General features: G+C 41.2%; 2 protein-coding genes across 2 annotated transcripts; one reads left to right on the top strand and one right to left on the bottom strand.

The window, feature by feature from the left end:
- Positions 1-431: 431 nt before the first annotated feature.
- LOC311004684 (trace amine-associated receptor 13c-like) lies at positions 432-13,083 on the bottom strand (the record flags this gene model as incomplete). The annotated part of the gene is made up of 3 exons (XM_083996855.1): positions 432-467; positions 1,393-1,957; positions 12,851-13,083. 3 exons carry the CDS (start codon positions 13,081-13,083, stop codon positions 432-434), a joined length of 834 nt encoding a protein of 277 aa, XP_083852981.1.
- LOC311004686 (trace amine-associated receptor 13c-like) lies at positions 7,376-8,518 on the top strand (the record flags this gene model as incomplete). Its single annotated transcript, XM_083996858.1, has 2 exons — positions 7,376-7,608; positions 7,726-8,518. 2 exons carry the CDS (start codon positions 7,376-7,378, stop codon positions 8,516-8,518), a joined length of 1,026 nt encoding a protein of 341 aa, XP_083852984.1.
- Positions 13,084-19,647: the final 6,564 nt, after the last annotated feature.

Genomic DNA, 19,647 nt, shown 5'->3' with positions numbered 1-19,647 from the left:
AAAATGAAAAGACAAATTTCAATCACATATCATTTTTAAAAAAAAATTCTAATTTAATAATTTGGAAAATTTTGTCTCAATTATCAGTTCATCATTATGTTTTCCGATTTAAAATACTAAAGAAAACATATTTTCCTCAATGATTAATTTTTTACAATAAAAAAATATAGCCAAAAAAAGGGGGGGGGGGGGGGGGGTTGTGTTTGTTTGGGTTTGTGTGACTGTTAAAGAAGATGAGAGGAAGTCCTAATGGCAGTGGATCATGAGGTTCTGAACCAAAGGTCAGATAAAAGTTGTCACTGAGACTGGGAAGTGAGCTGTTAGCTGTGTCCCAATTCAGGAGTTGGATCCTTCGGGGGACACAGGTGTACAGCTACATCGACGACGGCCAAAATTTCAGAGCATTTCCTGATCGTAACCCTGTAATGTAATCAGTCTTCAAATACGTCCTCTAAAGGATGCAGCCCCTGAATTGAGAAACATCAATTGTGTAATAATCAGAGATTGACTGTTTCAATCCCTGAGCATTCTTCCTATTTTTGCTATAAATACTTTTCAAATATGTTTATTTAATTTTGTTTATCATCCCTTCACAAGTTACTTCCAGTCTGTTTCCAAACTGTATTTCAGTTCAATTCCCAGATTCATAATTACCTTGTTGTGTTCATTAAGATCTAAACAGGTTTCCATCATTTAATCTGAGTTGTAGTTTGTAACTATGAAAAAAAAGAATTTCAAATCTGGTTTGAGACTACACACAGTTAATGGGACAGACCAGGCCAGGATGTGCACAGGCTGGGTTGGATTTAATTTAATTAATATTAATTAATAGCTCTAAGACAAACCTCTTCACAAATAACAAGCCAACTTTGTGCGTTGTGGAGCTGGATGCTTGGTTATTTGTGGTTGAAATCAGCATCTCACTGATTAGTGGGATCAGCAGCCGATATTTCTCAGTCAGCATTTTGGTAACGGTAATTGTGCATAGAGCTAAACATATCTGCAACCGTTTCAGTGGCACACAACTTTCTCTCACTTCCACACATGAAACACCTCATCAGATAGTTTACCACTGGTATTGATTTTGATAATAAAACATGTGCAACAGAAGATTTCTGAAGAAAACGTCTTCAACAAAGTTCTACACGCTTTCAATGTCATTCTTTATTGTATGTTGATGTAACAAGAGTCAGGCTGCAGTACCTTAAGTATAATGATGAGTTTCACTGATTTTCTAAACCATTGGTAAAAAAGGGCATAGATGATTGGGTTTAGACAGGAATTCAAATAAAACAAAAATACCATAAAAGATGCAGATGAGGCATTCAGTAAGTTATCTTGGCTTGTAATAGAAACACATGTATAAGGGCAGACACATATGATAAACACAACCACAACAAGACCAAGAGTCCTGGCTGCTTTCAGCTCAGATTTCTTAGCAGTGACAGCTACAATATGAGAACGCATGGCACGAGCCTGAGAAACAGCCACAACAAAAACTCTCACATACAGAACAACAATAACAGTAATTGGAGCAATAAAGGTCAAAATAATATCTGTAAATCCAGCAATGTAGTTGATGCCAACCACACACTCTCCAAAACAGGAGTTATACCTGCCTGGTTGTTTCAGGTTGTCCATCAGATGTAGACCTTGTATGACTATAGAACCTGACCAACACAAATAAACACAGATTTGAGCTGTTTTCTGAGTGACTTTGGTGGAGTAATGCATAGGGTCACAAATGGCCACATAGCGGTCAACAGATATCAGCACCATGTTTCCTACTGACGAAGAAGTGATAATATATGCTAGATACTGATAGAAAACACACATCAGGTCACCGAGCAACCAGCAGCCATCTATGAGCATTGTTTGAAAAATCATGAGGAGCCCCACAGAAAAGTCTGATACAGCCAGAGAGAGCAGGAAGAGGTTGGTAGGGGTGTGAAGTTTCCTGGAGAGGAAGATCAGTAAATTATTAACCATATTGTAAAATATCCATTATAATTTAGATAAAACCAACTCATCACTATTCTGCAGTTTTATGCAGAAATAAAACAGTTATCTACTTGAAGTGTGAGATAGAGATGATGACCAGCATGTTGAGAGTCATAGTGAGCAGAGAGATGGATGACAGCACAGTGTAAGTCAGCATTATCTCAAAGTGAGGATACTTTTGCTTCCTGCAGGAGGTGTTGTGCAGTTGTGGAAAGCAGAGTTCAGTTCCCTCCAAGGTCTCCATCACCAGAGAGATGAGCTGCTGTAGCTCTTTGACCAAAGGTCTGTGTCATACAGCTGATTTATCTCTTTCTTTTCTGCCCACTCCTCCCGTGACCTCACCACCTTTTTGTCTCTACAGAGACTGAATAACAAAGTTTCCAGTGCTCATCTTCCAAACGGCTTGTACAGTAGCAATGAGCCCAGTACCCCACTTGCGCAGTGCCCCTCACAAGGTCCCCTGAGGAACATATATAAGCCTTCTTCAGGTCTACACAACACATATTGACCAACTGGTCAAACTCCCTCCCAACTGTACCTGGCCTGGGTCAAGTCCTGCTTCCACTTCCTGTGTGGCCAAATGGTTTTCCAGAATTTCCTGGAGGCCAACTGAAAGTCCTCTTACAAGGCCTCTCTGAACTCCTCCCACACCTGAGTTTTTGCTTCTGGCACTGCTGGCAGCTTGCAGATAAAGTCTTCCAACAGGTGTTCCCAGTTCACCTTCACTACCCTTTTGGGTTTACTGGGTCTGTCCACAACCCTGCGTGGACAATGCCACAACCAAATCCAACTCACCTCCAGGTGGTGATCAGTTGACAGCCAGGTCAACACGGTCCAATGACATGGCCACAAACTTGATCATCAAACAAAGGCTAAGGGTGCACTCACACTAGGCAATCGTACCGTGCCCAAGCACGTTTGCCCCCTAAAGTCCGGATTCTATTGCTAGTGTGAGTGGAAGTGTTCCGTGCCTGAGCACGGTACGCGCTGTTACATTGAAAACAATGGAAACACTCGGCAAAAGACGCTCCATGTGAATGGGCCCTAAGTGCATTTATGAGATACCTTATGTTTGAACATGGTGTTTTTTAGGGCCAAACCATAAGTAGCACAAAAGTCCAGTAACAAAACACCACTTTGGTTCAGATCAGGAAGGCCGTTCCTCCCAGTCATGACCCTCTAGGTTTCTAGGTGACTCAACAGAGCTGGATTTCCCAGGCGCCCTTTCCCAGGTTGTCAGCCAGAGATTCTCAGAGGGCCAGGTATTCTAAAGTGCTGTTTGGTACATAGATGTCAACAACAGTGAGAGCCTCCAGTGACCCTAAGCCGGAAGGAGACGACCCTCTTATTCTTGAGGGAACCCTTTGGAAAGGGTACAAAACAGCAAAAATGACCCCAAATGAATCGGGGTCTTCATTTTGGGCTACCTTTAACTTTGGGTCGGTAGAGGTGGGCGATAGATATCGTCTACGATGTTATCGTAAATGTCATTTTGACGATGAGGAATTTTCCATTATCGAGTATTTACACTCGAAAAAAAGAAAACAATAGACGGTAAAGGAGAGGCGCATGGATGTCCTCATTCGCCAGAGTCATGCCTGAGAAGCCAATCAGTGGCCAGGATTCAGTCACGTGGTGGTCACGTGATCTCGCCTATGAGATGTAGAATGTGTTTTATAGAAGAGAAACACACATTTCAGGACAGAACAGACATGTCCTGTGATTTCCAGCCTTCTTTCATATTTAATAGAGGAGGGACAATACCTAGAGTAATAATCTCAGCTGTCAGGATGTGCAACCTTGGTCTAAAAAAAAAACAAAACAGGGAAAACCTACTGCACTACTGTGTGCACGTTTTGCAGAGCATGTATGAAGCACTTTGTTAACACTATTGAGAAATAATGTGTCATCTATTTGCTCATGCTTATGCTGTACAATTCACCTAGGAGCGGAGAACCTTACTCATTTAATGTCTCCACACTGGAGTTTAACTGGGAGTCTTTTGAATGCTTAAGTTAACAGAAAATAAACAAGGGCTGTTGTTTCGAAAAGCCGTGTCTATCCATAGATGTCCTTGTTTACAACATGCTTTGTAAAAAACAAAAAAACAAAAAAACAAAATCACATTTTAAAGGATATCGTCAGATTATCGTCATCGGATAATTGAAAAAAATTATCGAGAATTTTTTTTTTGGCCATATCGCCCACCCCTACTCCCAGGTCATTCTGGTCAACATTTTGCAGAACAACTCTGGGGTGCTCCAGCCCGTCCTCCACCACTCCCGAAAATGACCCATAAATACCCAGCAACCACTGGCCCACTGTGGGCACTTATGAAGGTGTCAGAGTGCATTTTAGGCTACTTCTGGCCACCGTTGGCCACCATCAGGTCACACAGGCTCCCGAAACTTGGCAGGGCGTATGAACTTGGCCTCATTATGAACATACTAGAAGAAAGTAGCCCTTTTTCTACTGTACAAGTCAGTCACAATATATTTGGGCTCCCTAATGAAGAAAGTAGCCCTTTCCTACTGGTAGGTCTTACGCAGGCATATGTGCAATATACATTTTTTTATATTTTTTTTATCAATGTAACTTTTTAACATGTTTATTAATTGATACAATTGGTTGGCGAGTGCTTAGTGTTGTTTTCTGTCCTTTGTCTGTGCTAAATGTAATTTCGCTCTATTACTTGTACCATGAATGACAATAAAATGAAATTTTGAACTTTGTACAAGGGTCTGTCTTTAATGTACAACGCTGAAACAATGTATTGGACTACTTATCCTATGTAGAATGTAGCCCTTTCCCTACTGGGCACTTAAACATGTCTACACTGGGGTTCCCCAAACTGAATTTGGGTTAGCCCTAACCGAAAAGCCAGGCCACACCGGATGGGTGTCACAGAGTCGGGGAGCCCCTCCCGGGCTACCCTCCCGACGCCACAGGCCAACAGTGGCAGACGGTAGCCCCTTCCTACCGAGGTGCCGGGTCTCCCTAGCTATCCGTGGGGAGAACTCTAACACCAAATTGCTCCATCGGGGGCTGTGAGTATCCCTATCACCCTTGCTAACTCCAGAAAAGGAGAGAGTCAAGCCCCTCTCTAGGAATATGGTTTCAGAACCCTCATGGTCGTGGAGGTGAGATCTAACCGGTAACACTTCACTTCCCGCATCTGTTCAGCATCCTTCCCCATGACATTCCATGTCCCATGTCTTCAGTACACCTAGCTCCCGACCTTTGCTTACTGCCCAATCACCAATGAATCCGACCCTGAACTCCTCCTCTGCAGCAATGCGAGGCAAGGCAAGGCAAATTTATTTGTATAGGCCATTTTTACAAACAGTCTGTCTCAAAGGGCTTTACATAGCATCATAACAACATCCTCTGCCCTTAGGTGGTCGGCCCACAGGGCACCAGCTCTATGTTGTTTCACAGGATTGTGTCTGACTGGGCCCCATTGCCTAAAGCCTGGCCACCAGACACCCGCTTGCAAGCTCCCCTCCAGGCTCCCGGAGAGGGCCCCAGTTTCCCACTTCTGGGCAAGGTCACACTGCCTCTATAGTTCGTTATGTGAATCGCTATGTGAATCACTCTTAGTCTGGCCACTCCCCTGGCACCACTTTGCCTTGAGAGATCCACACAGCTCCCAGAATCACTGGGACATTCACACCCTAACAGAAGATGGATAGATGGATCCCAAGTCTTTGTGAACACCAGACGGTGGGTCACACAGTGCAGAAGTAAATTGGAAGAAGAAGCCAGCAGACAACCTAACCATTCTTGTTTTTTTCACTCTTTTGTTTCTATTGGTCACTCATTATGGATCACAATTACTCATTACCTGCATATTTTGCTGGTGCAGTAAAGCCTCTGTAACGGAGGTGCACTCACTCGCTCATAAAGGACGTGCAAACCCAACTGCCAAGCGCTCATTGAGCTCTTGGCAAGGCGGTTTGCATCGTCGCCTGCCATGCAGGAGACCAGGGTTCGAACCCCACCTGGAGCAGTCCATACCGAGAAACACAACGCAGAGGGCCAGATTGAAGTCTGCTACAGTGGTGCCATGACCTGGATGCCCTGGGCGGAATGAGTTCAGCGGGGGTGAGTGTAACGGAGGGTCCGGGTGCACTCACTCAACCATAAAGGATGTGCAAACCCAACTGACTCATTGAGCTCTTGGCAAAACGGTTTGCATCGTCGCCTGCTGTGCAGGAGACCACCTGGGGCAGTCCGTACCGAGGAAACACAACGCAGAGAGCCAGATTGACATCAGCTACACCTCCATGTTGAGCCGCCTCAATATTCCAATAGCTAGCATGCGAGGTGGCTAATAATTAATTGGTACCCGTTGTGACAGCCCAGACATTTTTGGCCCAGACCAGTCCACAACAATTGGTTGAACCCCACCCACCAGTAAACCATCCCTGGTTCCCCTCCTACCTATTACAAGGCTCAGTAACTGCCATAGAGAAGTGTACCAGTGCAAATGGACCAGTGTACTCTTTTTTGCCTGTAACTTTTCTAAGCCTGCCTTGTGCATTTGTTTAGGTTTATCTCTGTCACTCCATCCTTATTCTTACCCATCCACAGACTTTTGGCTCTTTATCAGCCCACAACATCAAACAGATGAAATAACAGAGGGAGGGGTAGGGCCTACATGTGATTGGGCCAAACCAGTATCTTTATGGAAAATGAACCAATGGGCTGCTGTCCATGCTTTATCAGCCATTGGTTGGCCCAAAATAACTTCTTTTTTCTTCCTCGTATCGGCCCAAAAGTACGTAGGCCCACCAGGAAAATGCCAGTGGTCATCATCAAGCTCAACCCAACCCAACCCAACCCAGAGGACATCTCTAAACCCTCTCAGGGCAGGTTTATCAAGCTGAATCATTAGGGATTGTAACACCCAGTCCTGCTAAGAATCCTGAAGGAGCAATCAGGTTCTGTTACTTATGAGTTCAAATCGGGCGATTTTTGTCCTTGGTCGGAAGGGGGAAAATTGGGACAAAATCAGACAGATTAATGTTTGTGTGTGTGGTAGGCTTTATGCTTGTTGTGAAGACTAGTTGATCATGTAAATGATCACAATTCCAACACTTTCAAGATTATAAACATTGCCATTCAGAGTGATGAGCAACTCATTTTTAGGGTGGGATTAATGTGTTTTACTCAATTTACAAGCTGATTTTGTTAATCCATCAATACAACTTCAATGTCAGTGACACAATTTAACCATTTATTTTCATTGACTCTCCTTTGTGGCTTAGGTTCTAGTGATGAGCACTGGAAACTTTATTATTTGGTCTCTCCAGAGTGAAAAGGGTGGTGAGGTCATAGGAGTGAGCAAAAAGGAAAGAGATACATCAGCTGTATGACACAGACCTTTGGTCAAAGAGCTACAGCAGCTCAGCAGCAGCTCATCTCTCTGGTGATGGAGACCTTGAAGGGAACTGAACTCTGCTTTCCACAACTGCTCAACACCTCCTGCAGGAAGCAAAAGTATCCTCACTTTGAGATCAGGCTGATTTACACTGTGCTGTCGTTCATTTCTCTGCTCACTATGACTCTCAACCTGCTGGTCATCATCTCTATATCCCACTTCAAGTAGATAAATGTTTCATTTCTGCACACAATTACTGAATAGTGATGGGTTGATTTTATCTGAATTATAATGGATATTTTACCTGATATGGTTAATATTTTACTTGTCTTCCTCTCCAGGAAACTTCACACCCCCACCAACCTCTTCCTACATTCTCTGGCTGTATCAGACTTTTCTGTGGGGCTTCTCATGATTTTTCAAATTATGCTCATAGATGGCTGCTGGTTGCTCGGTGACCTGATGTGTGTTTTCTATCAGTATATAGCATATATTATAATTTCTTTGTCAGTAGGAAACATGGTGCTCATATCTGTTGACCGCTATGTGGCCATTTGTGACCCTATGCATTACTCCACCAAAGTCACTCAAAAAACAGCTCAAATCTGTGTTTATTTGTGTTGGTCAGGTTCTATAGTCATACAAGGTCTTCTTCTGATGGACAACCTGAAACAACCAGGCAGGTATAACTCATGTTTTGGAGAGTGTGTGGTTGGCATCAACTACATTGCTGGATTTACAGATGTTATTTTGAACTTCATTGCTCCAATTACTGTTATTGTTGTTTTGTATATGAGGGTCTTTGTTGTGGCTATTTCTCAGGCTCGTGCCATGCGTTCTCATACTGTAGCTGTCACTGCTAAGAAATCTGAGCTGAAAGCAGCCAGGACTCTGGGTGTTGTTGTGGTTGTGTTTATCATATGTCTCTTTCCATATTATTGTCTCTCTCTCTCAAGCCAAGATAACTTGTTGAGTATGTCATCTGCATCTTTTGTAATATATTTGGTTTATTTGAACTCCTGTGCAAACCCAATCATCTACACCTTGTTTTATCCATGGTTTAGGAAATCAGTGAGACTCATTCTTATACTTAAGATACTGCAGCCTGACTCTTGTTACATCAACATACAATAGAGAGAGACACTGAAATGAGCTCCTTTCTATGAACAGGAAATGTGTATGTTGTTTTATGAATTAATACATGTAAAACTCTGGATATAAGGACTCTTATTTATTGATGTCACTCCTATGCAAATTACTCTTTTACGTTGTGTGTGGGTTTTTTGATTGTTTGTTTGTTCTTTTCAAACGATTCAATATCCTCCTGTAATGGCTCTATTTTATTTTCGGTGCAAAAGTTATTCAGGGTTTGTTCATTTTACTGTTCAATGTTTCTATTTTATCATAAACCATGTCCCAGCTTTGAAGCTACTAAAGGCCCTGAGCACCACAATGTCTTCACACTGTATTACATTTAATTACTTAAACAATAAACATATATGAATAAAATCAGATGATGTTTTAAGCTGATGTGCATGAGATGTGATGTGTGGCTGTTCACCATGATCAAGTAATAACATGATGTTGTTGTTGTGTGGGATGGTGTAAACTGTTGCAAAGATTATCTACTTCTTGTTTGATGATTTAAATACAGTACATTGTACGTGTAAAACTCTGGTTCTGGTTTTTGACTAGTGGTCAAAATTATGATCAAAATAATAATCTCTTAGTTTAATTTTAAAACTAACCATGTTTCTAGGGCTGCAACAACTAATCGATAAAATCGATAAAAATCGATTATTAAATTTGTTGGCAACGAATTTGATTATCGATTCGTTGGGTAGCGATTAACTTGGCCCAGAGCCAGGGAAAAAAAGAAAATATTTCTTATCTTTACAGGTGTCCAAAACAGTCAGCAGCAGCAGTCATCCAGCTCCAATAATCCACTAATATTATTTCCGTTTACAGTTCCTGGCGGCCAGCCTGTTTCATTCATTTGCATCATGTAAAAAGACGTGTTTTTTAGCGGCGGCAGCAGCCGTGTTTCTGATCAACCGGATCTGTGTTGTCCGACTCCTGGTCTCCCGGTCCAACGTTACTCCCACACTGACACGGTCCGCGCGGTTCGGACGCGGTGTGTCACGGACATGGTCACGGACTGTCTGGACCTCTGGACCGTGGTCTGGACTCGGTACCAGCAGCAGAGAGGCTTCACTGTCTCCTCTGTCAGCCTCTCCTGTCAGAACACTGAAGCTAAAGCTAAAGCTAACGTTAGCTAAAACTTTTTTCTTTTTTTTCACACAATGCAAATGAATGAAGCACACTGGCCGCGAGGAACGCGATGTAAACGGGAATAATATGAATTATAAAACTGTTGGAGTTTGGAGTTTAAATGATACCAGTGACATGCTGGATCAAACTGAGAAACAACTCCTCTCGTTCTTCTCTTCCCTACAATGTAAATCAAATTTGTGCCTTTTTTTATCCGATTAATTGATTAATCGAAGAAATAATCGACAGATTAATCGATTATCAAAATTATCGTTAGTTGCAGCCCTACATGTTTCTTTGTTGTATGACAAAATTTGGAAGGGCATTCCACTCCTTCATAGCTCTATAGCTATACAGTTTTTCTTGAGACACATTTCTCGAAAGCTGCTCTCCTTTTCTCTAAACTGTGAACACAAATCTCAATTTTCAAGCTACATTCACAAAACCTCAGACTCTGCAAAACCAAACTTTCACCTCAAAACAGTTCAATCTGTGCCCAAAACTGAACTATGTTGTGAAATCATGCCCCGAGTCAATCAAAATACAGAGCAGTCACTAAACACTACATAGAAAAATAGAAAACACAATGCTCAGGACATGAAGCTGTAGAAATAAATGTGTATTGTTCACTGTAGGCATGTTGCAGAACAAAAAACCTGTGCATTTAGCACTTGTACAGTACAAAAACAAACAGAAATCTTGTACATTTAGCACTTGTATACAGTAAGCCTACGTAAAAATAAAAAAATGTGTGTGTGTGTGTGTGTGTGTGTGTGTGTGTGTGTGTGTGTGCGTGTGCGTGTGTGTCAGTCCCAGCTCAGTGTATGACCTAGAGGTCATACCAAATGCTCAGTGCCCTGAACCAATTTACTGAATTGGTCACCCTTTTGTCAGAACCTGAAGCACTTTTCACACAACTTGCAAACATATTCTCACCCACGAAAACACATTTGGCACTGTGATGCACTTGTGTTGCATAATGCTAAGCACAGGTAGCAAAAGTGAAACTCGATCAAAGCACAGGTGTCTAAACTTAAACACAGCAACTCAAAATTCATCACACCTGTGGCTAATTCTGTGAAGAAACCAGTATAGGCCAGTTCAGAGAGCCCTGGTTGTTGAAGTTTCACTATGGATAGAAACAATCACAGAGGCAGAGTAGCTATGTAAGTCCTGTGGCCTGACCCAGTACGTCAACATGATGCTGTAGATGTGTAGTTGTAATGCGATTCCTGTTTATATTTTTATTTATTACTATAAGTGCTAAACAGGATTTTTGTTTTGTTTTGCAAAATACATTTCCCTATTGTGAACATAAAGATTATTTCTACAGCTTTATGATCTGATTATTGTGTTTTCCTTTTTTCTATGTTGTGCGTAACTGTTCAGTGGTGTTTTTCATTTTGATTGACTTGGGGTCTGATCTGACTACAATGTTTAGTTTTGAGCACAGTTTGAACTGTTTTGAGGCAATAGTTTGGTTTTGCAGGAGTTTAAAGTTAAGAGAAAAGGATGGAAGGTTTCAAGAATCTGCTTTTTTTTTTTTTTTAATACTTTTATCTTTTATCTCAAGCAAGGTTGTGTTTTCCCTCTTTTTTCTTCTCAGAGTACACCAGAATGCCTCATATATGTGTTAAAAAAGTTAACGAGCTAGTGAGTGAGAGAGAGAGAGAGAGAGAGAGAGAGAGAGGAAAAAAAGAGAGAGACTGCATTAGACAGTAAAAAGTGTGCCCTCCTGAAAAAACTAAGTATCGAAGTTAACTATCTAAGTAACTAAGCATCATGTTATTACTTTAATTATGATGGACAGCCACACATCTCATCAGATTTAAATAATGCCAAAACATCATCCGATCTTATTCACATAATTTTATTGCTTTTCATGTAGTGTACAGAGTGAAGACATTGTGGTGCTCAGGGCCTTCAGCAGTTGCAAAGCTGGTTAGTGGTTAGTTTAGTGTTACAGTACTGACATAAACAAGTCCTGAATAACTTCACTTTTGTACTGAAAATAAAATAGGGCCATTAAATGAGGGGATTGTAGTGTAACACACACAATGTTAAAACAAACTCTTTATATCCAGAGTTTTACATATGTTATTGATTTAAATCTTTAAACAATAAGTGCATTTCCCTGTCCATAGTAAGTATCTCATTACAATGTCTTTCTCTGTTGTATGTTGACATCAGAGCAGTCAGGCTGCAGTAACTTAAGGATAAGAATGAGTTTCACTGATTTCCTAAACCATGGGTAAAAAAAAGCATAGATGATTGGGTTTAGACAGGAGTTCAGATAAATCAAATATATCACAAAAGTTACAGATGAGGTATTCCCCAATTGATCTTGGCTTGAAAGAGAGACACAATAATATGGGCAGATACACATGATAAACACAACCACAACAACACCCAGAGTCCTGGCTGCTTTCAGCTCAGATTTCTTAGCAGTGACAGCTACAGCATGAGAACGCATGGCACGAGCCTGAGAAACAGCCACAATAAAGACTCTCATATACAGAACAATAATAACAGTAACTGGAGTAATAAAGGTCAAAATAATATCTGTAAATCCAGCAATGTAGTTGATTCCAACCACACACTCTCCAAAACAGGAGTTATACCTGCCTGGTTGTTTCAGTGTGTCCATTAGATGAAGACTTTGTATGACTACAGAACCTGACCAACACAAATAAACACAGATTTGAGCTGTTTTCTGAGTGACTTTGGTGGAGTAATGCATAGGGTCACAAATGGCCACATAGCGGTCAACAGATATGAGCACCATGTTTCCCACTGATGAAGACATGATAATACATGTAAAGTACTGAGTGAAAGCACACATCAGGTCACCAAGAAACCAGCAGCCGTCTATGAATGATATTTGTAAAATCATGAGGAGCCCCACAGAAAAGTCTGATACAGCCAGAGAGAGCAGGAGGTGGTTGGTGGGGGTGTGGAGTTTCCTGGAGAGAAAGACCAGCAAAACATTTTCTACTTAACACATAATGTCAAAAACAATTAAGATAAAAACACATTGGAATTCAAAAAACAACATTGTAGAAAAAAACTACTCTCACAGTTTGAAAATAGGCAGTGTTTTCTCCATTATTTTCTTGACACAATTTTCGGTATCACAGACTTTTAACTTTTCGTCACTATTCAGCAGTGTTATGCAGAAATGAAATATTTATCTACTTGAAGTGGGAGATAGAGATGATGACCAGCAGGTTGAGAGTCACAGTGAGCAGAGAGATGGATGACAGCACAGTGTAAATCAGCATTATCTCAAAGTGAGGATACTTTGGCTTCCTGCAGGAGGTGTTGAGCAGTTGTGGAAAGCAGAGTTCAGTTCCCTCCAAGGTCTCCATCACCAGAGAGATGAGCTGCTGCTGAGCTGCTGTAGCTCTTTGACCAAAGGTCTGTGTCATACAGCTGATTTATCTCTTTCCTTTCCGCCCACTCCTTTTGCCCGCTGCTGCTGCTATTAGCTGTCTCTAATGATATAGCATATCTAATGACATCTCTAATGGACATCTCACTGTAGGCTATAGTGAATATTGTCCGTTCCAGTTGTACTCATAAGTCTGAATTTTTGAGGTTCGAGTTGGAATTTCAATCTTTCAATCAGACAAATCCCACAATCCAAGACACAATAATTCAGGATGGCTGCTACTCATTTCATATGTGAACACTCTGCAGTTTTACAGTTTATTTTATTTCCTTCATAATGGGCTCTTTGCACAGCTCCACTACTTCCTGAACTTAATGCTGCTCCTTCATTTCCTGTCTTACATTATTGGACAACCTGATTAATCCAGGTGTGTCTGACCATCGTGACTCCTCAGACACACCTGGATTAATCAGGTTGTCCAATAATGTAAGACAGGAAATGAAGGAGCAGCATTAAGTTCAGGAAGTAGTGGAGCTGTGCAAAGAGCCCATTGTTCCACACACAACAATCTGTACCTGTGCAGAACCACACCGTCAATGGTAAAACATCGATTAAAATGCATTCTTATGCCAAAATACATTAAAGCTCGGTACACACATGAAGATTTTCTAAATCTCAACAGATATTTTATCTGAGAGACCCCACACATGAAGATAAAAAATCTTTGATTGAACAGCTTTGATCGTGTCGTGTGTGGTGTGCTCCGATATTCCAAATACAGGACACCACACACACATAAAGATTTGTCTTATGACACACTAGAATCTCGTCCCCCACGCCAGAAATCTTGTATTGATGGCAGCCATGGAGACGGTAGCCACACAGGTTTGTTATGCTACGTGGGCTGCGGTCAGCTCGCTTCTTTATTGGTTTTCACGTCACATTCCGCGGAGTCGGTGACTCAGGATTGTCGGCTTCCCCCACACACAAGCCGACATTTGAGGTGACGATTATTGGGGCCGACAATCGTAAATATTGAACATTTTTAATATTTACGATCATCGGCGCCAACTGTTTTACGAGCCGATTGTCCGGAGAATTTAACTCTTAACACACCACAGGAGAATCTCATAAAATAATTTTTGTCCTTGGGCGGAAGAGGGAAAATCGGGGCAAAATTACCCAAATTATCTTGTGGTAGGCTTAAAACGTTAAAAAAATTCATGTTATTTCTCAATTTAATCTGTTTCATGATTTCAAAATGCTTCTTTTTTTAAAATTGTTCTTGTGCCCTTTGTAATGTTTTAATGCCTTAGCTACGTGAAGCACTTGGAATGCAAAGTTTCATCAATGTTTTTGGTTATTCTGGCACGGTGTGTCTTGACTTTTTTTTTTTTTTTTAATATTTAACATACACTTACTCAGACACACACCCACATGCATACAATGAAATTTGTTCTACAAGGGTCCGACTGCTTGTTAGACGTATGCATAGAAACCCCGTCCCAAGATGGCGGCCGTGTTGACGTGCCTGACAAGCCTGAATGTGGTATCTACGTGTATATAGTACCTATGCATCTTTAACGCTTTTAAGTCCGAAACCAAAGTTTTCGAGTTCTGAGTGGTCTCAAACGCAATTTGTCTGTTCTGTCCTCAATGCGTTCATTGAATTTGAACTGAAAAGTTTTATCAAGTCTAAAATAAAAAGTATATATTAAATAAAACAACATCTACAACAACAAAAAATAAACAACAACAAACCTATTGACAGGCAGCTAAACGCTCCACTCCAAACAAGACTGGGTATTGCTTTTTGCCAGGTTTATTGCTGAAGTGAAGAGTGAAACTAAAAGGAAAATACCATAAACAAAATAATATAAATCATGAATATGACATTTCTGCAGATGCATAAATCATAAAATAAACAATTCTACATCTGTGCGCCATACAACCCAAAACCTAGCATGGCTAACATAAATAGTAACCTAAAGAAAAATACACGTGAAACATGTCACTAATAAACATACAATAGCCGTGTTTCCACTGCAGGAGTTCCTGGTAAAGGGAGGGGGTAGGAACTTCTACAGGAACCGTCCTCTCACTCGGCCCTCTCGGTGGCCGTGTTTCCACTGCAGAGTCGGACCCCGCGGTGACGTCATGAGTTTCGATCGCCGCTTCGACCGTGACGTCACCCAGGCAGGTCACAAACAAAAATCATAACAACAACGGAGAAGGATGGAAGGAGCTGAGGCGGTAGGCGCGTTTCTGGTTTGTGTTTGTGCACATGGCGGCTGATTGTAATCCTGCTTGAGTTTTATTTTTATTTTTTAACTTTTCACGGCATTGTTTTGTGGCGTGATGGATCCCCAGTGTGTCGAAGTGCGCTGATATTTTCATTTCGCCGCGATGACTCAAACCCCCTCTGAATCTCCTCGGTGCCATAGACTGCAATCAATGTCTGCACCTCGTCGTCGGTCCATTTGTGTACATCTTCCTGCTGTTTTCTTGTTGTTTACAGCAGTGTCTGCTAGGCTAATGCTCCCCTTCTGCTCCCCCTTTTAAAAATGCCGGTTGGTTGTTTTTGTGCTTTCTGGTAGCGTCAGAGCCTGCTCTAGCTTTAGCCAATCAGTGCCGGGTTAACCTCGAGCCCCACCCAGGAGCTTTTCAGGGCCGAACGGAGTACCTACCCTGGAGTAGGTACTCCGTTGGCCCCCGTAAAAGTTCCTGTAAATGGCCCTGTGGGGGAGGTTCCTGCAGTGGAAACACGCACCAACGGGGCTGGCCCCATAAAATTACCCCGAAGTTCCTGCAGTGGAAACGCGCCTAATGTAATACTTTGCCACTTAAGACCTCAGCAGATGACAATAAATTCATATAAACTCATACCGACGATGCAACTCGAAAGAGGTGTATGCTGAAGTGGCTGGTATTACTGGAAGCCGGCAAAATGCGCTATTCTGTCACTTTTTCCCTCACTTCCTGGATAAAGTTTTTATTCAACATTGACAAAACACCAGCCTCTAAACCAACATCGGCCAGTAGATGGCGGTACTGAAGCTTTTAATAATCTCATTTAAATAAAACACAATGAAATAAATGAAATTACATACATCAAATCCTTTTTTTTAACTAACATTGAATCTTATGAACTAAACAGAACATTGACATTACAAAAACCGAATGACACTTAATGACAACAGTCATAAACGGTCATGTCACTGTTATAACGATATCTTCAAGTAAAATGTTACCAAGCAGGTCACAATAGGGACTAGATTTCACAGAGTGAATCAGGTGATTAGTAACTTGCTCCTGAAATTGGAAGTGTTACAACAGTCCCATTTAAAAACTCCCCTCTGATCATCTCCAACAATCAAGTAGACAGACAAGTAGCACATGTAATGGTCACATCTTCTGTTACACATAATTTGTTTCACATACCCAGTTATTTGTATACGAACAAGGTAAGTCATTCCACTTTAGTAATCGTTCATCATCAGTTACTCTAACTTCTACACAGTCCTCATCGTTTCCATAGTTGTCAGGCTGCGAAGGTCCCCAATAACTGTGAGGAGATAGAAATCAGGAATGAAAATCATTTGTCTTCACACACTCTTTTCTTTTCTGTCTTATTGCATTATATGATGGATGGCTGAGGTTCTGCTGACAGCTCAAATAATACAGCTATACAGTTATTATGGGTATTATTGTATGGAGAATTTAAAGCAGATATCAGCTTCACGGCCGTTTCGGCTAATGCTGCGTTCAAGGCAGGCTTTTGAAACCGTAAGTTACAGCTTCAAGTCACAACTACGACTTGGTAGCGTTCCAGGTAACCCGTAGCTCGTGTTTTTACCATCCTGTTGTCTGTGAAAGTTCCCTATAACGGCCACTCGTAACTTCCGACCCGTGAACTCGTACCAGATCGAACTGGTATGACTTCACAGGAAGGAAAAACACAAAGTACGAGTTTCTTTGAACGCACCATGAGTTAGCAGCCCCCGCCCTTGTCAGGCATCAATTGGTCCTCGTGCTACGTCACCACATTCACGCGCATCCCTTGGCTGCACACACAGCCCTTCATGCCGTTCTCTCTCCTCATTGGATAACACTTGTATCCCACAAGGAAAATTTTCTCCTCGGGTTACAGCAGAGCAGAGTGACGGAGAGACTCGTGTTTAGGCTGAAATACTTCATGTAAGTGATTGCTGACGGAAAATAGGACTATTTAGGACTTATATTAACAAAAACATTCCACTGATATCTGCTTTAAGTATGGGGATACATTTTAATATATCTTGTGGATGTTAACTGAATGGATATGTAGATGTAAATAAACTGTCAAATCCAGATTAGTCAATATCAACATATTCTCCCTTACTGCTCTTCCAAGGTTTGAGATTTACAGTAAGTAATGGATGGATTGCTGTGACATATATACAATACATATACAATCATGTTCCCCTGAAGATGATTTATAATCACAATGATTCTCTGACTTTTCATCCTGTGCCATCATCAGGTCAGAATAGTAGTTGGTGCAGTACTTTGGTGTATGACCAAACACCTAGCCATTCCCATCAGCTTCAGCTGATCTTTGTGATTAATTCTAGGTAGCTAACATTAGGACAATGACACAACAGCATGACTTTTTGTGTTTTTTGATACCTTTCGTTCATCAGCTTTGTCCCATCCACCCATTTCCAGACATTCTCCTCATCCTCAGTCAGCCCAATCCAAACTCTTATTTTCAATCCAACCAAAAATTCCTATTCACAAGAAAAATATGGGAATTGACATTTTAAGCATGGTTTCTTCATGTGTGTCACTGATGCTGCACTAACATAAGGAACAAGAACACATTATACATTTCCGTCTCACCTGTTCCTCTTCACTATCGATGATCACCAAATCAGCTCCTCTGCCTTTGCACTGGTCTCTGCTCTCCTGCCACGTCTTCGGCTCAGTTGATACATAGTAAAACCTGGTGCCAAACCTTCTCCAGCACTCACAACCTCTATCTGTAATGGATTTCATATAAATATTAACATGTTTTATCTGGGGAGCAATGACTGTCAGTTGGTCATGGTGACATTTTGACCTAACAGTGGTACTATGTAGTAGACCAAATACAGGTGCATCATCCATCAAGGACCATGAATATGAAATGTCACAGTCATTGCTGAGAACTAATTGCCATGTAGTCATTTGGACCCTGCCATTTAATTTCACTGCATCGAATAGCTTCTCTTACATAGACAAGGACCCCACCACCTTTCGCCTCAGCTCTGTCCTTAAATAACCCGGAACTCTAACATCAGCCGAGGAAGATTTTTTATGAAGCCAAGTCTCTAATTAACAAATGAAACAAAAGATGATTGATCTGCTCACATTTTGATCTTAAGCTACATACTGTATATTTAGGTGTCCACCTAATATACCTTTTGGTTTTGCTATTGAGTCTCAGATTATTCTCCAGTTGTTTACCGTCTGAAAGACGTTCCTCTTCTGATTCATGCGGATAGCCCTGTTTATTACCCCACATCTATTTTTGTTGTGAATATGCGTGACTTGGGATGTCAGCTGAAAATATATAATTTCAGCATTTCTTTAATTTCATATTCAACGGGCACTAAAAATAGGAACTTCACCTTGCTTAGTCATATAGCTTCTCATTTGAGGCTCTCCAATTAGTCTTTCTGTGACACTGTGGTTTTGGTGCAATTGTTTAGCCTGGGTTAACTGGAGGTCATGACCTACAAAAAGTTACTTTGAGGGATTTACATGTACAAACATTGAAGAAATGAATAATTACTTTGGAGTGTTTTCAGTAGATCTTGTTGTCTGCTCTCTAATTCTTTTGTCAGGTTGTTGTGTAACTGGACCATCCTCTCGTCCCTCTCTGAGTTTCCTTTGTTGACTGTGTTTGGCAAAGATACAATGAAAAAACACTGTTACTGTGGCTTATGTGTCTCTTTTACTGCTAGCATAATAACAAACTACTCACATAAAAAAAACAGAGTCATGAGTCCAGCCAGGAGGAGAAGACACAGGAGACACAGAAGCACTGCAGCAGCTCTGCAGGAACTCTTCTTTACATATTCACCACCTGAGAGTACAAGTCATCATTAATAATATGTCAGAATAAATTCATATGACATAGTCATGCACAAGCCGCGTGGCTCAAGAAACTCACAGCCAAAGAAATTACGTTTAATTTGAAACAGCAAATATGTTTTAAGGAAAGTAATCAGATCAGGTTTAGCTTCCCAGGATGCTAGTTTACTTACTTTGCAAGTCACAGTGTGTTGATACTGAACATTTCAAGAAAATGTTCATAGACAATTGAGCTTAAGCAAAGGTCACAATCAGGTTAGACAAATTACAGCAAAACCCTTGTGACCGCAGACACATTTCTATTTAAGTAGGAACGAAGAAACCACACTTGAACTACTTAAACTAGGAGTTGCTCGCCTCTGGTTTTGTCGTCTCATATTTCACTGTTGTATTGACCCTCATTTAGACATTGTGGGTTATCTCTGAGTAGTTGAAGATGCGCTGTATGCGAGTCATGCATAGTCAGTGTGTCAGCCTAGTGCAC

This window comes from Trachurus trachurus (assembly GCF_905171665.1).
Source record: "Trachurus trachurus genome assembly, chromosome: 21".
Taxonomy (NCBI): Eukaryota; Metazoa; Chordata; class Actinopteri; order Carangiformes; family Carangidae; genus Trachurus; species Trachurus trachurus.
This window is presented reverse-complemented; position numbering and strand designations above follow the sequence as displayed.